This window comes from Vicugna pacos, chromosome 4, assembly GCF_048564905.1.
Source record: "Vicugna pacos chromosome 4, VicPac4, whole genome shotgun sequence".
NCBI classification, from domain to species: Eukaryota; Metazoa; Chordata; class Mammalia; order Artiodactyla; family Camelidae; genus Vicugna; species Vicugna pacos.
Genome location: NC_132990.1, coordinates 43,168,630 through 43,182,203, shown reverse-complemented (window position 1 = coordinate 43,182,203; position 13,574 = coordinate 43,168,630). Strand labels below are relative to the sequence as shown.

At 46.3% G+C, this 13,574-nt stretch overlaps 1 protein-coding gene across 1 annotated transcript in view; it reads left to right on the top strand.

Annotated features, from left to right (window-relative positions):
- The first annotated feature begins 822 nt into the window (after window positions 1–822).
- GNA14 (G protein subunit alpha 14) overlaps window positions 823–13,574 on the top strand; it is a 150,341-nt gene continuing 137,589 nt past the window's right edge. Inside the window, exon 1 of the mRNA XM_006209349.4 lies at window positions 823–1,561. Coding sequence (XP_006209411.1) covers window positions 1,438–1,561 — 124 coding nt within the window. The 5' untranslated portion in view covers window positions 823–1,437. The remainder of the gene's footprint in view (window positions 1,562–13,574) is intronic.

Sequence of the window (13,574 nt, the reverse complement as noted above, 5' to 3'; positions counted from 1 at the left end):
GTAACCTGCATTCTATCGTGCCATTTGAGTGCAGAGGTTTTTTTTTTTTTAATTTTAAGTTTTTATTAATGCAGCTCAAACGTGATCCCGACGTTCCAGGAGCCAGGCCACGGTGGCTGTGCGAACAGATCTTTGCAAGGCGGCGCTCAGTTTTCAGGACTGGGGCGGGGAACACGCCAGGTGCTGCTGGAAGCGGGTCAGCCCCCTCTGCATAGCAGGAGTCTTTTCCACCGCAAAATGCAAAGTAGCCAGCCGTTTTCCATTCCCCGCATCCCCAGCCCTCCTCGTCTGGCGGGGCGGGAAGGGGCCAGGAGGATATGCACCCTCTGCTTCCGCACTTCTCTTATTTAACCGAACCCAGGGGCAGCTGCTCCTCTGAGCGCAGCGCCCAAGGGCTCAGGCCCAGCTGCACCTTGCAGGCAGGCTGCTGAGCTGACCAAGGGCTTTGGTCCAGCAGGAGCTGGCCTGGGGCGTCCGGGAAGCGGAAGGAGCCGGTCTGGGAAACCCTGTTGTGAGCTTCAGTTTCAGGTGGGCAGAGAGAACTCAGCCTCGCCCCTGGCGCGCAGAGTCCCGCGGCGCACGCTCGGTTCGCTCCGCTTACAGCTGAAAGGAGTTGAGGCTGGGAGTTGGCCAACCTCAATCACCTGTCGGAAGCCCGCCCCGGGGCGCGCTGATCACTGCAGCCTCGGCTGGCGGCCTCCTCCGCGCCGGGACGCCAAGGCCAGGGTGGCAGGTGTGGGAGCTGCTCCCCGAGACACCCGCTCCCCAGCTCCCTGCTCGCCCTTTCGCCTCCAGGTGCCAGCGATTTAGCGCGCCCCGAAGGCCAACTGCCTCAGGCGCCAGGCCTGCGGGTTCGAGAGGCTCCGCCTCCTTCTATCAATTAGAACCAAAAACGCCAAGCCGGAACCTCCACTCGGTCTTAAGCTGCGGTCACTGCTGAGTTTCTTCAGAACTTCGCAAGAAAGGGCCAGCCAGCACCTTTGCCTCCAACCTACGCCGCGCCGGTTGGGGACACCTGCAGGCCTGGGAGGTCCCGCTTTTCTCCGGGCACCGACGCCCCAGCTTTTAAGGAGCGGTCTGTGCTCCCCGATTGACTGTCGAGCTCCTGTGCCAAGGGGCGCGCTGGTCTTTCCAGGGCCGGCAACCCTCTCTCCCCAGCTCGCCCTCCTCCTCCCCCGAGCGGGTTGTGGGGCTGGGTGAGTCCGAATCTGCAGTACACTTGAGCGTTCCCAAAGCTCCGGGTTCGCCCCCCTCACACCGGACCCGACGGTCGAGGAGGGACAGAGCCCAGGTGATCCAGGCCTTTTACTGCCAAACTTTAATCGGCCTCCGCCTATCCTTTCCGAACTCGGGTGCCGAAGCGGATCCGCCGGGCGAGCGGGCGGCGGAGCATCGAGGCGCCCGGAGCCGCGTCTCCCGTCGGGTGCTGAGCGCACCATGGCCGGCTGCTGCTGCCTGTCGGCGGAGGAGAAGGAGTCGCAGCGCATTAGCGCCGAGATCGAGCGGCAACTTCGCCGGGACAAGAAGGATGCGCGCCGCGAGCTCAAGCTGCTGCTGCTGGGTGAGTGGCTGCGTCTCTCCAACCCCCGAGCGCCGGGCGTTTCCCCCCTGGCTGCTTCCCTCGCTCGGGTCCTCTCCTGGAGTGGAGCAAGGTGCAGGGCGGCTTCCTTCTCCTCCCGCCAGGGGTTCGCGGATGGCAGCCAGTTGGGTCCTTTGAACCTCCAGCTGGGTGACTTTCGAAGGTACCCCCATTCTTACCCCCAAACAAGGCTGAGACGTAACCTTTGACCTCCGTCTGCTTTCCCCCATCTGTCCTGGTTTGCCCCTCTCCCTAAAACCTCACCCACCCGACCCCTCCGTCTCTAGCGCGTGTCTTGGATATTGTGGGTGGGTGCTTGTCCCACATCTTGGGTTCAGCGCTAGCTCTGGCCCCTGCACTCTCCGGGCTGAGTAAGTACCGTTGACTGAGCGCTTACGAAGTACGGTATTGTGCTTAGTTCTGCTGGGCATCGCTGGGCAGTGATGTGGGCAGGTAATATTTGCATTTTAGAGAATTAAACACAGAGGACGGAAATTTGGCGAACTTGCCCTGAATGAGAAAAGGCAAAGCAGATACCAGGCCAGTCGAGTCATAGGGATGAAGTCCAAGCCCGAGCTGCCCCCCTACCCCGCGCCTGCCTCCGGGGCTCCCTTTGTCTAGGAGGTTCTGTTTGCCACAGGCCCAAACCTTTGCTCAGCTTAACTCAGCCTGTGCTGGTTCCTGGGATTGGGACTCCGCTGCCCCAGCTGTGCTGGCTCGTCTTCGTTGGGCTCCTTTGGCCTCTGCCTAGGTCTAGGTAGGACACCCACTTACAAAAATGGAAAGAGAACGTTAAGGTTTGCCCAATGTAGGCCCCAGGACAGGATTCCACCTTTTCCGACCTGGAGAGCCCTGTTCAGTCCATTTTGCTGTTTGAGGGATATTTACATTTTCCTTCTTTTAGACCAGGATAGTAGCTGTCAGTCTTTTTAGATAGCTCCAAGTATTTCCGTTTTTTTTTCTTTTATCTCTTCCAGACAGGAATCGTCTCTTAAACCAGTTTATTCATCTTTAATGTAAGGAATCACCCTTCCAGAAGGCTTTGAGGAAAGAAAAGCCCATCTAATTAGAAGAAAACAGACAGCTTTTAGTCAGTCTTGCCATCAGACCTGAGCAAGGGAACCCCTGTGTAATTATTCCCTGGGTTTAGAGGGGGCAGACTCTGGCCTTTCCCAGGCTGTGCCCCTCCTCATTGGGCTAAGTGTGTGCAGGTGGACTGGGCTGCCCGCCCAGAGTCCACACTGCCCACTGCACCCCAGATGCCTATTAAATTCCCTGCCCAGAGGCCCCAAGCCTGCTCTGTGCAAGTGGGGGCAGTAGACTGCATTCCTGAGCAGTGCCCGGTGGAGCAGTTGTGCTGGGGTTGTGGAAGAGCCTGGAAATGTGGGCTGAGGGTCTACAGGTGTGCCCATGAGGCCTCCCTGGGAAGAGATGGAGCCTGGGTGGGGCAGGGAGGGGATTCAGTCCGCTGGCCGAGGCTGCTCTTCACGTCTGGCCCAGAACTCTGAGGGGGCTGAGAATTCAGATTGTACCTGGCCTTCTAGGTTGTTCTAAAGCTACAGTGGCCCAGGAGGGAGGATTATGTAACAGTCTGCTACCTGGTTAGCACTTCAAAGTAATTTTGTGGGCCTCCATCTGTCCCCTTGTCCCAGGCCCCACAAAGTTTAGGGACAGGCCTAGCTTTAGCTGCATGCTTTTCAAGGACAGGCTGGACCCTCTTTCACTCTGAAATATTTTGATTTGTGTCAGTGTGTGTCTGGAATACACCAGGAGCTTGGCAAGTGAAAAATTAAGCAGTAAACTGAGCCATACTGTACTGGTAATAAACCTGTTTGGAGAAAAATGCTTGCACTTACTTACACTCACACTAGGTTAGGAATGTCTGTAGGTATGTTGCTTGCACTGGAAGTCCTATTTGATTCTGGCGACCAGAATCCTTCTTTGTCCCCACCCAGGCCCTTAACTCCAACCCTCTTCTGCCCCTCGAGGCCCTGCCTCAACTCCTTCACATCAAGCCTGGCAGTGACCGGCTCAGTGCTAGTCACTCAGAAACTGTTAGAAATAGTCTCCACACCACATAGAACTGTCCAGAACCCCAAAGATGGACTTTGAAACCTGTGGCTTCTTTCACTTTTTGTGGGGGGGAGTGTTGGGGGAGGTAATTAGGTTTGTTTATATAGGTACTGGGGGATCGAACTCATAAACCTCATACACACTAAGCATGCACTCTTCCGCTAAGCTATACCCTCCCTGCTACTTTCACTTTTTAAGGGAGCAGGCACATTTGCATTTTGTAAGACACAGGAGGTGATGACACCAAAGATAGAGGAATCAGGGAATGGTATATGCTGTTATGTCTGAAGTCATGCAGTTTGGGAAAAAAAATCACCCGAGCCTCTGTAATAGGTGTATTAGATGAGCCACTGCTTGGATGCCTCAGGTGAAAACTCCATTTTGCAAATGGGAGTTTAGGATCCCGTGTGGAACATGGAATGATTTGAGAAGCCACCATGCTTTCACAAGGAAGCATGCTGTTGCAATGAAATGATTGGAGGTTGTTTGCAAAGTGCATTCAATGGGGCAGTATCCTGTCTGCTTAATGAAAGCCTGGGTCAGTGTCTGCAGGGAAAGATAAAGGCTGTTGGCGGGTCAGGGCTGGAAATTGCAAGATGTCAGTGTGAAGTGCTCTCAGTGGAAGGAGATTGGCGGGTGGGGCGATGAGGAATAAAGGAGATGGCTGAATTTAGAGGGAAGAAATTCCTCGTCAGTTCCTCAGATAAAAGTAGGACAAAAGAGTTCTGATTAGAAGTCTGAAGAGCACTTCCTGGTGTAGGAAGAAATTGTCTGGACAATAGCAATTAAATGGGGAGGAATGTGACCTTTTATTGGTAATGAATTAGCCTTGGGGAAGTGTTGCTTGTCAATCGGGTTGAGTGTCTCCAGCAACTCTGATGGCTTAATTTTGGATACAGACCTCAGGTGGGAACTCATGGGAAGGAATAAAGTTTACTGGGGAGTTTGTATGTAACTTGTGCTGGTATAGAGATTAAAAATGTAATTTCTTAGGCCTGACTGCCTGGGTTCAAACCTTGGCTCTACTCTTTTTTTTGTTTCCTTTTTGTTCATGGAGGTACTGGGGATTGAACCCAGAATGTTGTGCATACTAAGCATACACTCTACCACTGAGCTGTACCCACTCCCCCTGGTTCTACCCTTTCATAACTGGGGACTGACTTCTCTTGGCTTTGTCTGCAATGGCAAGTGTCAGCTAGCATGGCTGAGCATTTTTAGCCACCAGTGAGGTGTCATTTCCATTTTAGCTGATCAACTGTAGGTCACCAGCAGTTTGTCTAAACTCTCCTGGTTGTGCTTTAACAGAAATGTTGTGCTTTGAATTTCCCTTACTCAGCTGACTTTAAAACCTCTTCCTATACTTATACTAAAGAGTTGAAAAATCATTTCCCCCAAAGTTTCACTGCATTGGTTATAAACAAAATTCCATTTTAGAAGTGGCCATCATGTTCCTGGACTGGAATTCTATTAGAAGAAATGGCACAGAGAATATAGGCTTCTCAGTGGAAAGTGGCAGAATTTTCTGGCTCTGTGAGGAGGAAGAGGAGCAGAATGGTAAGTTTGCCTGTGTTCCTTCCTCTTTGCTTAGTTTAATCCAAAGTGCCAGGCACAGAGCTCAGTGCCAGGGAATCATTTCCAAGAGCTAAACTGGAGGGGCTTGTTCACACGGGAAGGTGACCATGAATGTTTAATACAAATTAAAAGGTGGAACAGGCAGAGCACGAAGTACTTAATGGCTCAAAGGATTTTCTAGCTCCACTCTCTCTACATTTATCAGTTGGCACTGGACATTCTGCTGTAAGAGCCTTCTCTTTGCCCCTTTTTTGGTTTGTTTGTCTATTATCCATATACACTCATGTATACCTCAGGGTGTGTCTGTATGTGCATATGATTTTGATCAATGCTTTACTTCATTTCTGTACTTAAGCATTTTGGTCCTAGATTGTACCTGATTTGTGCAATGAGACCCCCTTCTGGCAGCTTCCCCGCATCACTGAGACACGCCCCATCATTTCTTTGAAGCACTTCCTTACTTTTGTAACTACATGCTCCAGGCTCGTCTCGAAGGTATCATACTTTCTAGTCTGGGAATCAGCCATTTCGCTGCAGGGCTTTGGTGACTTTTAGTGGAGAACTTTCCTTCTAAGATGCTTAAGCTCCTTGAAACAAAGATACCTAGTCCCCTAATGCAAATCAGTCCGCAGTATCTAAGTCCCTGAAGAACTGCATTTCTAAAGCACAAAGTTAAGGATGAGAGTTTTGAGGCTGTCATGCTGTGAGTGGGTATAACATGGAAAAGAATCTAACAGTGGAGTTTGACCGAAAACAAAGTAAAAAATCTTACTCCTCAAAGGGTAAAAAATTTCAAAAAAATTTTTTTCTCTTTTAAAGATGACTTCTAGTCTGTGTTTTCTCTTTCCATGATACCTGATTCACAAAAGGAAAGTCTCCTCATAAGAACTCCCATGTGCGGTGTTGCAGGGAGGGAGGTGGCTGGGTTGAGAAGGTGGAGAGGGGGATTTTCAGTGAGTCAGTGTAACAAAGCTGTTGTGTTACTGAAGACAAAGGTTGAAATTCAGGGCAGGGCATCTCATGAAATGAAAATAACTGCATAATAAAAACTGGGAAAGCCAGAGCCAGGGCCTTTCCAGGGCACAGCCATCAACATGACTTGACTCCATTCCCTTCCAAGCTCCAGAGCCCTCTGGGCCTTTCTGGGCCCTGGTGTGGGTGAGGGTGCACTCCTGGATCAGTTTAGTTTGGGAGCCGCGCATCACAGCCACAGCTGTCATCTGAGTGCAGATGGCCTGTGGCCGGGCTCCCTGCAAGGCCAGCAGCTGCTGCTGTAGACACTTTCCAAGGAATTGAAAGTGCACCAGTGGGAATCCTGGGGCTCTAAAGAAGGAAGGCACCATGGGAGCCTCTGCAGAGCTCCACCTTTCATTACAGCTGCTGATGGGTAGATGGATAGGTTGTGTTGGCCAGGGTTCTTGGTTTAAAGCCACTTAAGCAGAAGAATAATTCACTGGAGGGGAAGCGGGAAGCTCATAGGATTGATGGGTATTGGAGAGCAGGGTCCAAGGAGGTCTCAACACTGGGATCAGACCAGACTGCCGAGCACGTGGCCAGGGACTGGTCACCCAGGGAGTCACTGAGCTGTGCTGGATGCTCCCCTGCACGTTAGTGCTGCAGATCTTCTGAGACTGTCTCCTGCAACTTTGTGTCACTTTTCAAAACCTCAGACCATCTGATTGTGCCCACTGCCACGGAGCTGGGGGAGAGGCAGCGTGGCATAGTGGTGACAGCCTCCTCTCTGGAGCCAGCTGTTGAGAGTTTAAAACCTAGGCAAGAAGTAGTTCCCCTTGTGCTGCCAATGCCCTGTCTGGGCCCAGGCCACTTGCCTACTGTTACGAGGTCCCTGTTAGAACTAGCATGTAGTTCCTGGCAGGGCGTGTGGATAGGACGGACAAGAGCATGTAGCCTCTGCTGGTGCCCCTTCTCAGGGAGAAGGGACCGGTGTGTGGCCATAACATGGAGTCATGAAGTGAGCAGTGCGTTAAGGCTCTGGGAACCTGAGTATTTTCTTTTTCTTTCTTTTTTTTTGGTGGCAGTAGCCTCTGAGTAGTGATACATGACCATAAGCAAGACATTCCCTTTGAGCCTCAGGGGCCTGACCTGTAAAATGAAAGGTTTGAATCAGGTAACCTCTGAGGTCTTTTCAGTTCTATCATCAGATGGTTTATATCAGTGGTTCTCAAAATCTCTTCCCAGGACCAGGAGCATCAGTACCTCTGGGAACTTACTGGAAATGCAAACTCTCAAGTCCGTACCATGGCCTTCTAAATCAGAAATTCTGGCCTGGGGCCAGCAATCTCGAGCAATAAGCCCTCCAGGTGATCCCAGTATGCGCTCAAGTTGGAGAACCTGTCTTACAGTACAGTGTGGGCCTGGAGCTCAGGACTGGCCAGCCTCTAATGGCCACCCTCGGCTCTAAGCCAGATATCCTTATCTTTCAGCGGGTCTCCAGGAGGCCCCAGGGATTAACCCGCCTAAGGGGAGGACCTGTTTCATGCAGTTGAAGCAATCTCTCCCTCATCCACCTGATGAAGGCTCTTCAGAGTGTGAGCTGGGTAATTCGTAGGGGTTGTTGAGCCTTTGCCCCCAGGGGCCAGGTTGGTGTGCAGAGAGGAAGGGCAGGTAGGCATGAATGTCTCACCTCTGCAAGGGTCCTTGCAAAAGAGTGTGCGCGTTTGCTGGGACCTTGAACTTTGATGTACCACCCGTAAAGGTGTACTTCTGTAGATTGCAGTGGTTTTATGGCCAGTAACCATTAAGCAGTTACCCTTCTATTGTGGATTAAGTGGTGTGGAGGAAGCAGGTTTTAGTCCCAGCTATCAGTCTTCTCTTTGGAAGTTTGCCCTCTGTGGAACATTGGCTGGCATTTTCATCTGAAGAGTAGTAGTCCTCGCTGTCAAGTTTTTTTGTCCCCTAAGTAACTGAAACACTCTTCTATTTTGTACTTAACGATGAGACGAAAAGGGGACACTTACCTTCCATTATTTTGTCTGAGAGGCATCTTTGACATCGTCGGTCAGCTGTCAACAACCCACAGGTGGACTCACTGTGCCACTGCTGTTGCGAATCTGCCATGAATATCACTTTCACTTTGAATAACTCATCCCCAGAATGTTTGTTTCTGTCACTCAGCTCCTATTAATAGGGAAATATAAGCTAATTGTATTATAAACAAAATCAAATAAATGAAGGTGATCAATCGTTGGCGGAATCATCACCTAATGTACCTCATGGTCTAAATCTTAGTCAGCCAAGTCAGTGCCACTCAAAATGCAGTTGTGGGCGCCAGACCAGGGTGCATCAAAGACAAGTACAGAAATCAAGAGTAAGCGGCTAGAGACTTGTGTAGGCATTTAACATTGCCATGGCATCAGAGGGTATTTTTTATTGTATTTCATTGATGTGACGGTCTGCAACTGAATGGGAAAGATTTAAAAACTAGTCCCTACCACAAAGGGTTTGAGAAACACAAGTGCAAACTTTATTTGGTGGACAAGGAGGAAAAGGTCCAGAGGAATGAAGAGACCTCAGCAGATGCACAGGGTTTGGTGGTCAGTAGCTAACTGACAGTCAGCGCCAGCTAGGAGTCCAGTCCCTTCGTTGCCAGTCCATTCTTTCATTAAGTCACTCTGAGTCTTCATGGTGAATCTCATTTCTAAGGCAGCATCAATTCTAAGATCTGCCATTGATTTGAAAGCTGCTTTTCATTTAGTGCCCCTGAAGGAAATGTACACATCAATGCAAAGGCATCTTGACCTTAAAAATGTTAATTTGTTTGGCAGTGAATCTCAGAATCAAGGATATAAGGTTTTTTCCCTTTTTTTCTGCTAATAGTACAAATTTAAAATAAAGCAAAACTGCCCCTGTTATTGACAAAGAATTTAATTTCATAAAACTAATTTAAGGGCTGAAATTAGATTGGAAAAGAAGCCTCTGTTGTGTTACAGTCAGCCCCCTGGGTTCCACTTTAAGTAATCTTATTCTATGAAACTCTGAAAAGAATTGCTGCCTGGATTCGTGGGGCTGTTATATATAAAGAAGTTTATGAAAAAAAATAAGAGCAACCAAATCTCGAGAGTACCTTGCTCCAAGGTCTGAATAATTGTGGATGGGACACAGCCACGCAATTGGCTGCGTCGAGGAAGACTTGCACAGGAGACCTTGAATACCATGACAGCTTTGGTCACCCACGGTGCTAAGCACAGAGCTTAGCTTACGCTGGCTGAATTAATATGTGTATGTTTCTCTCTCTGTAGTGGTTTCCATGAAATACCAGATGAGTAGTGTGAATTCCTTATAGGAGCTGGAGGTCTCTGTTGTTTGGGCTGCTGTAGGAAAGGAAGACAGGCCTGAGTTGAGCCTTAAAGGCAGGTTAAAAATTCTAGAATCGATTTGTTTTCTGCATGTCCAGGATCTTGAATAATGTCTCATTTTGAACATGTGTTTATACCTGGATTAGTGGTTTCAAAATGAGAAAACTGAGCCTGGGTCCTAGAGATGAAATCATATTTGGAAAATACAGTTTTTGTATGTGCATAAAGACTTTTCCTAATAACTGTACATGATATAACTCTGATACATAAACAGAACTATAGCTGAGGAATTTGCTAATTCTTCTCTATTGCTTTATTCTGAAATAATTTGAAAAAAATCGTAATTCCTCTTGGTCTTTATTTAACTTTTATAAATATGAAGTAGTTCTGCTGTAAAATGAAAGAGTTAGACGTCATGATTTTGTAGGCCCATCTCGCACTTTGTTTTATGAATAATGAAATTTGTTAGGTCTACAGAAAGAAGCAGTCATGATGACTTAAATCCTCAGAAGCTTAAGACCTAGTCTGAAATATTAAGAGCCACACCACAACTTGAGCAAATTTCATAGGAAAGTGACCTCTTTCTGTGCAGCTAGCAGGAATAATGATCCAATGTCACTCTTAGTGGCAGTATTTGAAGTAGCAAGACATTTTGTGCTTCACATAAAAATACATTGCATTTGTTGATATAAATCTTTGTAATGGGTATTATTTAAAACAGTGGTTTTCAGATTTTGTGATTTTGAGTTTGTTTTTAAAAGTTTGGGAAAGGAAACAAAATGGGACCATCCATTTAAAAATTTTACCAAGTGAGACTATTAAAAAATATCTTAGACTATTCATCCAAAAAGCAATTTAAAAGGTGATATTAGACACAATGAACAACGCCTTTCCTAACATGGCCAAAGCGGAACACACTGAGCCAAACTGAAGGGTCTTCTCTTTTATCCTCTCCCTGATTCACACATTGCCACCTGTCCTCCTTACCTCAACAGATAGTACCAGCCTGAAAAACACAACGCACTAGTGAATAAAACTAAAAAGAAGCAGACTCACAAATGTAGAGAACAAACTGGTGGTTACCTGTGGGGAGAGGGAAGCGGGGAGGGGTAGTTTGGGGCAGGAGATGAAGAGATATAATTAAGTATAAAATAAGCTACAAGGATATATTGTACAACAAGGGGAATATAGCCAATATTTTATAGTAACTATAAATGGAGTATAACTTTAAAAATTGTGAATCACTGTGTTATACAGCTGTAACTTAAATAATAAAAAGTTAATTAACTAAAAAACAAAGGGTACCACTGACCACCCAGGTTCTCAAACCAGAATCCAGAATCTTTATCTTTCTTCTACTACACCTAACATTAGAAATGGAAATAATAGCAAAACATTAACGTTTATACACCCAGTCGTCAATCTAGACACTTGAAATGAATGAGCTCATGTATTCCTCGCCATGCTTGACGGTGCAATTATCATTGTCCTCGCCATTCTACAGATGAGGAAACTGGGGCCCCAAAACAAGGTTCACCAGCTAAGGTAGAGCCAGAGTTTGAATCCAGGCTGTCTGACTCCAGAGCCCTGGTTCTTAATCATGGTCCAAAATCTCACCAAAATCTACTTTAAGAGACCGAATCTCCACTGGGCCCACTTCCTGCCATCCTGTTGGCCCCAGCTCTTGGCTGGATTACTTCATCACCTACCACTCCTGAGCCGGGAGTCCACTTTCCACACCGCGGCCAGAGTGCCCTTTCAAAATTGTAGACTGGGTGGTTGTTTTCCTGCTCAAAACCTCTCTATGCCTTCTCATTACCTTTGGGTGCAAATTCGAAATCTATGCATGGCCTGTGACACCTTCTGTCTCCTGCCGCCCCTCTGCCAGCGTTCCCTGTGATCACTCCCTTCTGGCCACAGGGCTTCCTTTTAGCACTTTCAACAAGCCAAGCGCTTCCTTTTCAGGTATCTGCGTGTGCCAGTCGTCTGCCTCCAACGTGAATCTTACTGGTCTCTAGCTAACTGCTACTCATTTTCAGAATGCATCTCAAAAATCCCTTCTTCCTGGAAGCCTTCATTGACTCCCCGATCCAAATTGAGTCCCCCCAGAAGTATTGTCCCATAGCCTATTCTACATTTCTTCCTTAAAGTAGTGACATCATTGCTTGAAACTCTATTTCTGACGTTGTATTTACTCTCCTCCTTCCCTGCTAGACTCTAAGTTTGCTGAGTGTAAGGACTGTTGGAACCAGTAAATCCTCAAGATCTTGTGTGGTGCCTCGCTGTTCCAGAAACGTTTGCTGAATGAACAAATATACTGCCATTTAAGATCAATATAATTGCATGAGAGAAAGGCTACTGTAACTTCAAACAGTGAAAAGGGCTTATTCTTAGTAAAGGACACTTTAAATTAAATGAATATATATTTATGACTAACTCAATATTTGCTCATATTACATTTCACTTTTGGACTATAGAGTGATGCATAAATGTCGTTTTATACTGACATTGGACTGTGGGCTGATGTTCTGGGAATTAGTGGTTTATTACATGCATCTTATTTATATTTCCTAATCTTTCATATTTTCTTATGCACAAAGGTGAACACTCTGAGTATTAAAATTTTTTTTCCCTTAAAATGTGTCATATTTGTAGCAGAGATCGCTAGCAGTCTCCTGAATATCTGTAATTTCCTCCTTCTGTAGTGATGTAATATCTTGGCACATGACACTGAGGTAAAGACCGTATTTCTCAGCTTGCCTGCTGCTAGGCGTGGCCATTTGACCAAGGTTATAGCCCATGGGGTGTAAACTGTGGGCATTGAGGCTATTTCTGAGTTGTGACCTTAAAAGGAAAGGAACCTTTCTTCCCTTCTAGAGAAGGGTGCTGATTTGGTGGGAGAAGTTAGAGCAACTGTCTTCTGCCATGAGATGGAAGTCCAGTATTGAGGACAAAAAAGCAACAAGGTGGAAAAGGCCTGTGTCCCTGATACCAGACAAGTGCTATTCCTGCCCTGAGTCAGAAATGATGGGGCCCTTTTTCAACAGCAGCTAAACTTGTCTCCTAGCTAATGAAATAGTATACACTCAGTTTCGCACTTAGCTTTTTAACTCCCAATATATCTGGGTGTTCTTTCCCGATCATATGTAATTCAAAGGCAGAAAAGTCGGAATGTGTATGTTGGGGAAAGGGGACCTCATATCTAACGTGATGAACATATTATAGCTGGAGGGCAGTGCTGTGTCTGGACCTCTCATTCTCCCACCTTTCTAGCGATAAACAACATGCTTGTATTTTCTGCCCACATTTTCTACAGTTGACTTTTCAGATATTTGATAGGAGCTTTTCTGCAAGCATATAAACATTAGAAGCTGCTTATTTTACTTGATATTGAGTTTATTTATTAAAGCTGAGAAGTGTAAAAGCTGAGTTTTCCTAAGCCTTTAATATTCATTTCAATGTTCAAAAATCTAGCAATTTTTGTATAAAAATAACCATGCCTTTCACATAATTCTTTGATTAGCTTTTAATTTACTACTAAGTTAACCCTACTTACTAATTTAGTGAAATAAAGGATTAAATTTCCTCTAAACATTTTTAAAACCTATTTACAAATTTTAAAAGCCCTGAGTATCCTCAAATAGATCAGCACCCTGACAAAGCTGGTAAGAAAAAAAGCTGAGCATTTAAGTGACTCTAGTGATCTCATAAACCTAAACTTATAGGTTAAATTAATCTTATTCTTTTAAACTATCAAATACTGTCTCTAAATGTAATGAAATAAAATACTGTTCCTAAATGTAACCAAATCAAATAATCATTTAAACTATTAATTCCTGTAAATGTATCATTACTCTAATACTTAATATCAGATCAAATACTTTAATTAATAATAGCATCAAAAAACTCAATGTTGCTCACGATTACTCTTATTCTTAAATTTAATTTGAGTATTATTACTATATGTATGATTCATGTCTTCTTATTTCTTCATCTTTTGTGGCTTGCAAAGTTCAGCCCAACCAAAAAGAGAA